The sequence below is a fragment of the Limanda limanda genome, chromosome 1 (assembly GCF_963576545.1).
Source record: "Limanda limanda chromosome 1, fLimLim1.1, whole genome shotgun sequence".
In the NCBI taxonomy this organism is placed as follows: domain Eukaryota; kingdom Metazoa; phylum Chordata; class Actinopteri; order Pleuronectiformes; family Pleuronectidae; genus Limanda; species Limanda limanda.
The window spans coordinates 35,334,169-35,344,757 of record NC_083636.1 but is presented as its reverse complement, the minus strand read 5'-3'; the positions used below and the strand labels follow the sequence as shown (position 1 = coordinate 35,344,757).

The 10,589-nt window shown below is 42.6% G+C and overlaps 1 protein-coding gene across 1 annotated transcript; it reads right to left on the bottom strand.

The window, feature by feature from the left end:
* Window positions 1–1,914: 1,914 nt before the first annotated feature.
* LOC133001444 (eosinophil peroxidase-like) lies at window positions 1,915–8,992 on the bottom strand. Its single transcript, XM_061071021.1, has 16 exons — window positions 8,940–8,992; window positions 8,716–8,781; window positions 8,523–8,610; window positions 7,458–7,633; window positions 7,114–7,246; window positions 6,521–6,647; window positions 6,217–6,423; window positions 5,761–6,124; window positions 5,172–5,332; window positions 4,577–4,835; window positions 3,763–3,933; window positions 3,424–3,661; window positions 3,085–3,302; window positions 2,916–2,953; window positions 2,594–2,716; window positions 1,915–1,984 (listed from the first exon to the last, which is right to left on the bottom strand). The coding sequence occupies exons 2-16, from the start codon at window positions 8,777–8,779 to the stop codon at window positions 1,976–1,978; spliced, it is 2,376 nt and encodes a 791-aa protein (XP_060927004.1). The 5' UTR covers window positions 8,780–8,781; window positions 8,940–8,992; the 3' UTR covers window positions 1,915–1,975.
* Window positions 8,993–10,589: the final 1,597 nt, after the last annotated feature.

Here is a 10,589-nt window from a genome sequence, read left to right as displayed (position 1 = left end):
ACGGAGAGTATGGTGGAAGGTGTAGTTCTGTAAACTGTGGATGGTTTTGAAACCAGTTCTGGACCAGAGCAGAGCGGTGGAATGACACATTGTCCCAGATGCCAGTGTATTGCATCTGGAGCATTAGGTTTACTGCTGTGACGATGTTGTGCAATCGGTCCAAACCTGTGAGAATGTGAGGTGTGTTGTAAGGGCCCCTACTGGCGTAACGGAGGAGGACCCCATTCTGTGTAATGGCAGCGCAAAGGGGGATGTTACCCCCACGTTGCCCTGGGACATTGATTATAGCCCTGTGGCCAATGATATTTCTGCCTCTCCTATTGCTTATGTCAGGTTGAACCCTGCCTCATGTGTACATGAATTCATGCAGGATTTCCTCAGCATCCATCTGTAAAACTCTCCGAAATACAGTGAAAGACAAGATTGTGTAGCTCAGCATAGGTCTGGTATACAGTACATTTACATTATAAAGGTTACGTGTGCAGTATGCAACATCACAGTGCTAAAGTCAACAATACATACCTCAACATACTCATGCTGCAGCCTTCTCCTCCTCTGTGGATTCCCCCTTTCACTCTCACTCTTCTTCTTTTTTGAGCACAAGCTCCATTTTGGTTGAAGTCAGGTAAACTCAGCTGCTGCTTTTGTATAGTGCTTCAACCTGATTGGTGTGTCTACAATTAAGCAGTCATGTGTTTGCACACCCGATGGCTGTGTTTAACCAATTGGCTCATAGGGTGGTCATTTGAAAGTCAGTGCTTAGGAATTGCAAGGAAGTGAAATCTTCATATACTTCTGTGTCTAATGTATACAAGTGTGTTTAGTGTTTTGCAAATCACTGTGTGTATTGTTTTGCAAAAAGTGTGAAGCTGACATTGTGCTTATAGTGGTGCAGATCTGGGCTCATGTTATGCTCCTTGAGTGTAAGGTTTTGATAATTGTGTCATACTTTTGATTTTAGTGTTTAAGCAATTGAAAAAAACTGTAAAGCAATGGATATATTTTAAGATCGTGTTCTTCTCTCTGTGAAGTTCATGAAGTCACTCCTGATCCTGTCTTGTAAATAAGAACATGTCAACACACTGGTTGCTGAAGCTTCACTTCAAGGTTTTGTTTATTGAATGCTAAATACAAAAGAGGAGAAAGTGACAGTGAAACAAACCTTGCAGACAAAGGCTCACCTTGATTGCATCTGAGTATAAAGTATTCATAATAATACTGGAAATTCCAACTTCAAAATTGTCTACAGATGAATATCTTGTTCCAAAAGACTGCATACAACAAAGTAAACATGTTTAGTTCTTTAAGCTACTTGTTCATACGTAATATTTCAGTTACGTGTATAAAGTTGTATGGTGTGCCCAAGACTAGAGGATGAAATATTATAAGAGTACAAAAAATAACAAAAGTTCAGTGCATAGAGGCAGAGTAATTAAAACAGATCCCACAGCAGACAGACCACAGGTGTGGTGAAGGCGTTTCAGTCAGGAGAAGAGATGTTTGTGTCACATGGTGAAGAGCAGGTGTCCTGAGAAGAAGCTTTTGTTGCTCAGGCCGATGGTCTTGTTTCCAGTCTCTAGCCACACTGTGTCTCCATTCACCAGCTTCAGCACCGTTTCCCCGGAAGACAGGTATTGACCACCGTGAAAGAACTTGAAACTGTGCAGCACCAGCTTACTGTTGCGCATCAGGTCCACACCTCCAGCGCCGTAGGCCGTGCAGAGAAAGCTGAACTGATAGACACCGGGAATCACACATGTGAACAGGCCTGTCTGTGTGCTGTAGTGGTGCTGGTCATTGTAGATGACCTGACGGAAATGAATTATTTTCTCAACGTATGGTTTGTACACCCCCAGGATGACAGAGAAGGCAGATTGTGGGAGTGTGGCATTTTGGAAGAGTGCTGGTGGACCAGGGGGGCCTGGAGGTCCTATCGGGCCTCTCCGGCCTCTCCGGCCCCTCGGGCCTCTAGGTCCTACTCCACCTGAAGACAAACACAATTTTATAGGACTTAAAACTTCTGCCAAAACATACAGTTTATCATAGATTTTTCATTTTCATCTTGACATCGTTTGTGGCAAAATACATTTCAGATTTTCTGTATTTTTTAAGCACTTTGAATTGCCCTGTTGTTGCAAGCCTACACAAATGCCCTCGCAATTATTGCTTTGATTTACTTCATCCTGTTTAAATAACACATTTGAATAATTCAAATTTTCTTCCAGTTTTGCACAGATCCAGAATCATGCAGCCACATTTTTCGATAAAACCACACGTGGTACATTTAACTCATACTGTAGTTCAAATGGGAGCCAAGTAATTTTGTGATTATAATTTTTGAAATACTGCATTACAGCTCATGATCTGAGCCAAGATATAAAGCATCTACACGTAGAAAAGCATAGATTAGGCCTTTTTTTCTGTGTCACTTTTTAAAGTAGGCATCCTGTGGCGATTCAGCTGTGAACAACACATTCAGAGTTAAATATTATCAGAATGTATCATATTCTTTGCAAAACTGCTCTACAGACAGGTTGTTTCAGTGTGTTTACATCTCATAAATAAAAAATATATAAATATAAAAAGAGATTACCTCGTTGTCCAGGAGGCCCTGTTGGTCCAGACTGCCCTCTGTGACCGGGGGTCCCTGTGTGTCCAGGGGTCCCTGTGTATCCAGGGGTCCCTGTTGGTCCAGGTGATTCGACGGGGTCACAGCCTGTGGATCAAGAAGATGTTAAAATACGTTCCGTCTCATAATTGAAGTAATGATTTCTTTTTTAATAAACTTGGTGAGTACAACATGAATGGTTAGGTTTGGAGTGAGGACCACCTTGACCAAGAAGTCAAAAAGTTAAGTTAAGTTAAATGCATGATTGGAATATGCAGTGGTAGTACTTGTTAGTGTTTAAACCGACCTCTTTTTCACTGACTGGATTACAGCTAACACCCGAGCCTGTAACATCAAACACCACACATGTAGAAGGATTTTCATTCAGGTTTTTAGAGAAGAAACAAATACACCAGGTTAAAGTCAGAACAAGAATCTTCCCCAGGTTAAAAAAGTTGGCAACCATGTTGTTTCACCTGAGCCGTTGGTGCAGGATCTGTCCCTCCACGCCGTCAGGTCCACGCCTCGGATGTTGTTGCAGCGGACGAGCCGGTTCCTGTTTGAGATGACGTTGAAGGCGTTTGCCGGGACCGATGTGATGCCGGTGTTGTCGCAGATGATCTTGGACAAGGTGGCAGAGGACAGGGCAGCTCTCTGTCTCGCGGTGAAGACGCCCGGGTTCTCGTGCCACAGCCTGACAATTTCAAAAGAGACAAGAAGCGAGAAGGTTTAGTTACCAGGTTAACCGGGTACCAGGCTACATCTGTTGAAATGAGGAGCATAGATTACATGCATTCGATTATTTCTCCACAAACCTGTCACCCTGGCGGATAGCCTTGAACTGTCTTGCAATGAGACAGGCGAACAGGGGCCCCACACGGCCACCCGGCACGAACGGCTCTGCCACACCTCCCATCCAGACGTCGATGTTGTTGGGCGAGCCGTAGAGCTCCAGCAGCCTCCGTGCCAGATTGTTGTTGTTCAGAACCCGCCCGAGCTCCGCCTGGTTCCTGGGCTGAGACAGGCCACAGAGCCTGCGATAGGCGTTGTAGCCTGGAGGAGTAAACAACAGAGCAAACAAATGAGTGGAATTAAGACATGGATGAAGGGTTAGAGTGGGAATGGGCGGAGGAGAATCAGTATGAGTGATGTACCAGGCAAGCCATGGTCACGTCCTCTCTGCATGTTGAGAGCGCCCAGGTCCAAAGCCAGATGCTCCACAAACTGGAACAGCCGCTCCCTCAGAGCATCCACCAACATGTGATCCTGAGTGTTCAGCTTGGCGGGACGGCCGATCAAACCACGCAGCAGAGGGTCAACACCACCTGGGCAGATCAAATAAATGTTAGGTTTGTTATTTAAGACAGAATCCTAGAAGGTGTTGCTTCAGTTTCCCTCTGTGTGTCATGGAAATGATTGAATCTAACTGTTCTCTTTGTAATGTAACATAATCATTCTGTTCTTACATAACTATGCTCAAAGTACAGGTGGAATGACCTAAAGAACATCTCTATAAATTCTACGTAATGTTTGCATCTGCCTGATACCAGTTAATGTCTGTTAGTTTTGCCATCGATGACCCTGTGACTATTTGATGTTCTAATGTCTATTCCCTCAGGAGAGGAGGATGCTGTTGCCTCTTTTCCGATAGGTTCCAACCACTGAACTGGTCATGCTCGCGTGGTATCTGAAGATGACGTAGTGACCGTCAGACTAGGCATTTAAGCCGGCATCTGTCTCTGTCCCAAATTGTCAGATCCTTGATACCTGCAGTGGTATTGAAGGCTCTGTCCCACTTGGCCAAGTGTTCACTCAGAAACTCTGTTTTTGTTCAACTCTATTCTCTGTAAATAGTTTTCTTGACCATTAATTAAATACTTTGATATCATTGAATTGATCACTCAGTCTGATGGTTTATTTCCTCACCAGGGAATTAAAACAAAATTCCCAGCACACTGTGCAGCTCACCCTCATAGACGATTCTCCAGGGGGTGAAGAAGGCCCTGTACAAGGACACACTGGGGAACTGACTATTCTCCCTGTAGTTTCCATCCAGACGGGCTACCATTGGCTGGATGGCCAAGTGGCCAAAGCGATAAGCTGCTGTTGCAAAGACGTTGGATATGCTGGGGTCCACATTGGCATTGTAGCCGCGGTAAGGGCCGATCTGTGTTCGAACTGCATTGTCGCCCAAAATGTGTGTCAGGTAGTCCCTGAACACAAATATCTGAGAGAGACAGAGAGAGGGGATTTCAGACACAGACAATGGGGATGCTAATATACAGGTTAAAATAATAATAATAATAATAATTATAATTATAATAATAAAAGTAATAATCATAAGCTCAATATAAAACACTTATCAAAACACAGCTACAAAGTGTTTCACAATAAGAAAGACACAAATCAAATAAAAAGACGGAAATAAAATAAACTGTGAATAGCAACAACTAAAAAGGTCTTTCTGGTGGAAGTCTGTTCTGAAATAAAAAGAATTAAAATTAAAATTTGGTAGAAGTCCATTTTTTGGAAGGGACTTAAAAGGAAATGCCGGTCCACCAACCTGTGTGTAAGCACCCATGATCTTGCGCGCCTCCTGGTAGAGCGTCTCACTGTCCCAGTGGGGGTTCAGTCTCTTCAGCGCGCGGGCCAGTCGGTTGTGCTCACGCAGAAACAGCGTGTGAAGCGATGTCAGCGCGATGTTCTCGTCCACACGCAAGTCACCTTCACAGCAGCAAACAGGAGGTGTCAGATTCAAACGTTTTCACAGGTTGTAAATGAGTTACAGTACATGTTCCCTTCATATTAATGTTTGATAGATCAGAAATAACACATTATTAAGAACATTTGAATTGCTATTAATTGAATGTAGCATAACATGCTTCCTCTTTTTAACCAGTTTGATCACTTTACTTTGAACTTCCTGACTGTTTTAAGCAAAATAGGATGGGAATTTTCCATTTTTTCATAGGTTCATCAATATTTCTGAATAATTATAATTAGTGCAATAAAGACATATTTTACATTATTCCCAAAAAGTTACAAAATAAACAGTTTTTATTTTACCCTAACCCTAAAAACAGATCAATTAAACATGAACTAACTATTTTTCCTACAAACTAACTTAGAAACAAACTTGCAGCTTGACTAACCTGCAAAGAAACAGGGCACCTCCTTGGCTTCGGTGTCGTTGGTGACTCTTTTGCGCGTGGCACATATGTTCGCCTCCATGTGCTCGAAGGGCAGCAGCTCACGTCTGTTGTCTCTGAACTCCTTGTTCACGCGCAATAGGCCGCCATTGTTAGTGAGGTCCCGAAGAGAGAGGGCGCGCTTGTCATCAGAGCCATACACCTGGCTGAGGTCCAGGAAGGCCGTCAGCGCGTTGATCTGCTCCCTCTTGTTGGGCTCTCCGCCGAAATTGTAGGCCGAGAATCCTGTTCCACAAGCAGGAGCGGACCTAAACGCCGGGATGCAGGTGTCGGGGCGGGAAGGAATCCGAGGGTCACCACGAGGAATCTGTTTGATTGCAAAGGGAAGTCAAAGGTCATAAAGCGAATCAACGAGTCAAGCGAGAACAACATCTGGAATGTTTCAGGTTGGAAACCCACTGGGATGGGGATGCACGGCTCGCTCTTCTCACAGTCCTCCTCACAGTCCAGCCCGTTGCTGAAAGAGCGGATGCTGGGGGAGAAGGGCGTGAAGGTGAGATCGTGGTCGTTCCACTGGCCAAACATGGTCACCATGAGAGTGAACTCTCTGTCACTGGCCACGGCTGCATCTGTTGTGTTCAGGATGTTGTTGGACACCTGTCGTACCTGTGAGCAGAGGAGGAGTTCATTCATTTAAGAAGTGTTTCCATTTCAAATCAACGTTTTAAGAGGAGCAATCGAGAAGAGCGACTGACGGTCGTACCAGTGGGAGCAGGAAGTTGTTGAACCTGCGGTTGTTCCAGCCTTTGGGTAGGGAGATGCCGTCGTCGTATTCAGCAGGCAGCAAGCGGGCGAAGGGGGTGTTGGAGGCTCCGAGGCGAGGGTTTTTTCTAAAGGCAAACAAGAATCAGAATCAGCTTTATTGGCCATGTGTGCGGACACATACAAGGAATTCGGCTCCGTTTTTTCCTTTCCGAAACGTCCATGATTGGAAACGCCGCTTGAGACATCCCACGGAAGTGTACACATCCTCTGTGGTGAGTGGCCCAAGATGTTTAGGTGCATTTCACAAGCATGTAAGCAGCAGTGTATCTTCTAACCTTTCACAATAATCATCTGATTCCTGCCAAGTTCCTATTCAACCAACACAAACTTCCTTTTGGAAAGAAGCTGCTGTTCTTTTTAATTTTATTTAGAAAACTGTTGAACCGGTTAAAACCAAAGATGTTGCTGCAGAATTTTTTTGTAAAAATCCTTTTAAAATGTGTGTTAATAGTCAATTAAGAAAATCTGCAGGTAAGCGTTTCAAATTTCACGAAAAAGAGGAAGGAAACCTAATTTCTCTAAGTGACTCACAGGTTGTTGCAGACGCTGGTGATTGTGCGATACTTGTTGATGTTTGCTGTGCTGCGGCATTCTGGGAGGCGGATCCGAGACGCACATCCAGTTATCTTGGCGAGATCTTTCAGGTCGTCCTCACTGAGCAAGTCTGGAAAAATGTGAAAGAGACGTTTCATGAATCCCCGCGTTGATGCGCACGTGTCTGCCAACTTCACATATCTGGTTTTCAGTTACATTTTTGAAATGCTGGACTGTGACCATGTTATGAAACTAGAGCCTCTTAGAAAACCAGGAAAAGGTTTTAAGAAAAACACAGCTGTGTCGTCTTTGTGTCTGTGTGTAGCTGCTGCCTGTCAGACCTGTTGCGTTGAGCGAGCGCTTGTGCACACGATGCACCCTGTCATGCAGCAGGCGAAGGGTTTGGGCCATGTAGTCTGCAGACCTCACAGCCGAGCGTGTTTCACCTCGAGGCTGCTTCAGGAGACGCAGGGTGTCGTGAGGTCTCACCACATCCTTGCGGACTCGCCTCAGACTCCTGGAGGTGGGAAAGGTCACAGGGTTAAACCATCAAGTCAAACCTGTGGTCTGCATTAGAGATCCTGTAACTTTTTCCTACATTTGGGAGTTTAAGAAACACTGGAATTAATTGGCTTAAGAGTCCTTCAACGTAAAAACTATGCCTCATAAGAGGCGGGTGAAATTCCCCTAAAACGCAGACTGAGGAATTCCCAAAGTTAATTGAAAGCTGTTCTGAACTGAAGAAGAAGGTTTTTATTTCCGCCTGAATATTTCTTTGTCAACAGATGCCTGCAGATGACTCTAGCTGGGACTTATGAGCTGGAAAACACAATGGGACCACAGCATGAAGCCTTACCTAGCCCAAATTCAAATTGGGGTGAGACGGAGAAAGTGGAGAAACAGGAATGAGATGGAGAAAGTGGAGAAACAGACGAAGTGGGGGAGTGGCATATAAGAGGGGAAGAAAGTGATTCTAAAACTGTTCAATTGTTAAGATGTGTTGAGATTTATTATTTGTAAAATTGGGTGAGACTTTTGAGTCAAGATGTGAAACAGAAAAATTTAAATTATAGCTTTTGCTCCCTTTATTTTATTTTTCTGAAGATAAGCCCTTTATTTGAACATGCACAATTTTCACATTTTATTTATTTTCTCTTATTTTGAAATGCAGCCCTTCTTTTATTTAGTTAATGAGAGAACGTTGTACATATCTGCAATCATACATATATGTTCAGTTCTACGTTACGTGACTATAAATATTGTCAAAATGTTTTTGAATCGCACTGAATTAATTTGATTTGACAGTCAGGTAGTGAGTACAAGCAGATGTTGATACTTGGCTTGAGAGTCCTTCAACGTAAAAATGATACTTAGAAAGAGAATCCAGTATTTTAAAATGAACTCACTCTTGTCTGGAGTACAAATACGCATCATCCACAAGTTTCTTCGCCTCCTCAAAACAGTGCTGGAGGAAAGGACTGCCCAGATGTTCTCCTGCGAAACACCAACACATTTCACAAAAGAATTAGACATTTAAGTGAAAATATTTTGGGGGGCGAATTAGAAACATGTTGGTAGAGTGACGGAAACAGCGTGTACCTGTGGGTTTGGGCTGACCAGGCACCAGGCAGAGGCCCAGCACAACAAGGACAGGGAGGAACATCTCTGAAACATAATAGCCAAACCAAATCTGAATAAAAACTCAATTAATCTAATTTGTCCAAATGCATGTAGTTTTTTTTTCTTAACCACAGTGTAAATTAAGTTTTAATTATGTTAGCAAAAAAATGTCTGAAAAAAATTGGAAATAATAATCTCGTTACCTGTTTCTGTGAAGGTTCCTATGAAGGTCGGTGTGCAGCTTGTGAAGCTCTGTGATTTGTTGTGTCTGGTGTTGACATGCTCAGTCCTTATATACAGAGTGGCCTTGCCCCTGGGCCGTCCAGGTGAGGCTACTGTCAGTAAAGAGCAGTTCCTTCTTCCTCCTCTCTCCACGGGGGGGGGGGGGGGGGGGGGGGGGGGAATTCTCGACCCACATTGGTCGGCGTCTCTGGCTGACTGATATTTTATAACAGTCAACAATAGCAGTTGTTAAAGGGAGTTTGCAGGATTGTTGTTAGGTTATCTTTACTTTTTTATTTGATCTTCTATTTGACTTGTTTTTCTTTGTTATGAAATTAATAATAAGTTAAATGTATTATTCATTATTAAATTAATTCGGATATCAGTGTGTTTAAGCAGATTTCAGACTTTAATTTACATTTTAATGTTGCATTCTTCTTGAAGCCTCATCTTTGTCTCTTTTCATGACTAAAAGACATGACATGTCTATATAGTTACTAGATATTATAGTATAAATATACTGCTTATTATATTTAATTTTCTTTCTAAACATTTTGGAAAAACTTTTATCCCATTAGATATCCAACAATACAGAGATGGAAGTTAAATTAGGGAAATAGAGATGGTTGAATGATTTTATGGTTCGTGTTTGCTGACCCGAGTTCCTCTTTTTTCTTGATTTGTGTTTTTTGATCATGAGATGTTAACGACGCCTCGCTCATTAATTTTTTTCAAACGGATTTTCACAGATGTTGTCATGTTGTGGCTGACGACCCGCAGTGTTGTAACATAGCAGCTGGTAAACTTGAGAAATTCTTAAAAAAAACAAAGCAATTCTCACTCTTTTCAAAGTTTAAGGAAACAAAGCATTTTTCAACCTCTGAGAGGTTTATGCAAGAAATCCCTAATCACAGGTTCAAAGTGAGGTGATTGAGGTCTGTAGGTAAATAAGTTAATCGATTGTGAACTGGCTACACCCTCGTGCAATGAGGAAAAAGAAGGATCGATGTACGGTCAAACTTAAAATTTAAAGGAAACCTAATGTGTGTTCTGGATCGGAGCCCGGTGGAGAGAGGATAAGAGCGGCCGGGAAAACTCCCCAACTACCTGTAAAAGAAGTGACACACAATTACCTACTTACTGTTACTGATAACAAATAAGTTTGTCTATGAAAAACCAGCATCACACACAGTTTGGCAATGATGGTTATTGATTAACACATTTAATTCACAATCTCCTGGCAGGCTGATCCATTATCCCACTGACCATCCGGCTAAATCACTTACACATTATTGTTACCAGCTGAAGCGTGAACATTATTTAAAGGGGAAATGAGATGTTGTCAATTAATAAATACATTTGCTCCCAAACTATTTCTATTAAATGTTATTGTGCAGACTGTTTTCACATTTGTTTGCTTGCAAGCAAAAATTACAGAAAGACAACTGACCGGATTTCCACAAAACCTGTTGGAAGGATGGCGCATTGGTTCACTTTCTTAAACATTGCGAGATGATGAGGACATTTTCTTGACATTTGACAAGCACATTTAGGGAAGTTATATCTATGTGTGTGTGAAATTTGGTGCAGCTTGACTGTATATATATATTTATTTTTTGAAGTTTGAGGGG

What these genes read in the sequence shown, in the direction of transcription:
- LOC133001444 (XM_061071021.1), bottom strand. Translation starts at nt 8,779, where the DNA reads ATGTTCCTCCCTGTCCTTGTTGTGCTGGGCCTCTGCCTGGTGCCTGGT. An exon ending in GGTGCCCTGTTTCTTTGCAG is followed by an intron (nt 5,333 to 5,760) that starts GTTAGTCAAGCT and finishes GCTGCTGTGAAG; the next exon opens with GTGACTTGCGTGTGGACGAG. An exon ending in CTGGAGAATCGTCTATGAGG is followed by an intron (nt 3,934 to 4,576) that starts GTGAGCTGCACA and finishes TGATCTGCCCAG; the next exon opens with GTGGTGTTGACCCTCTGCTG.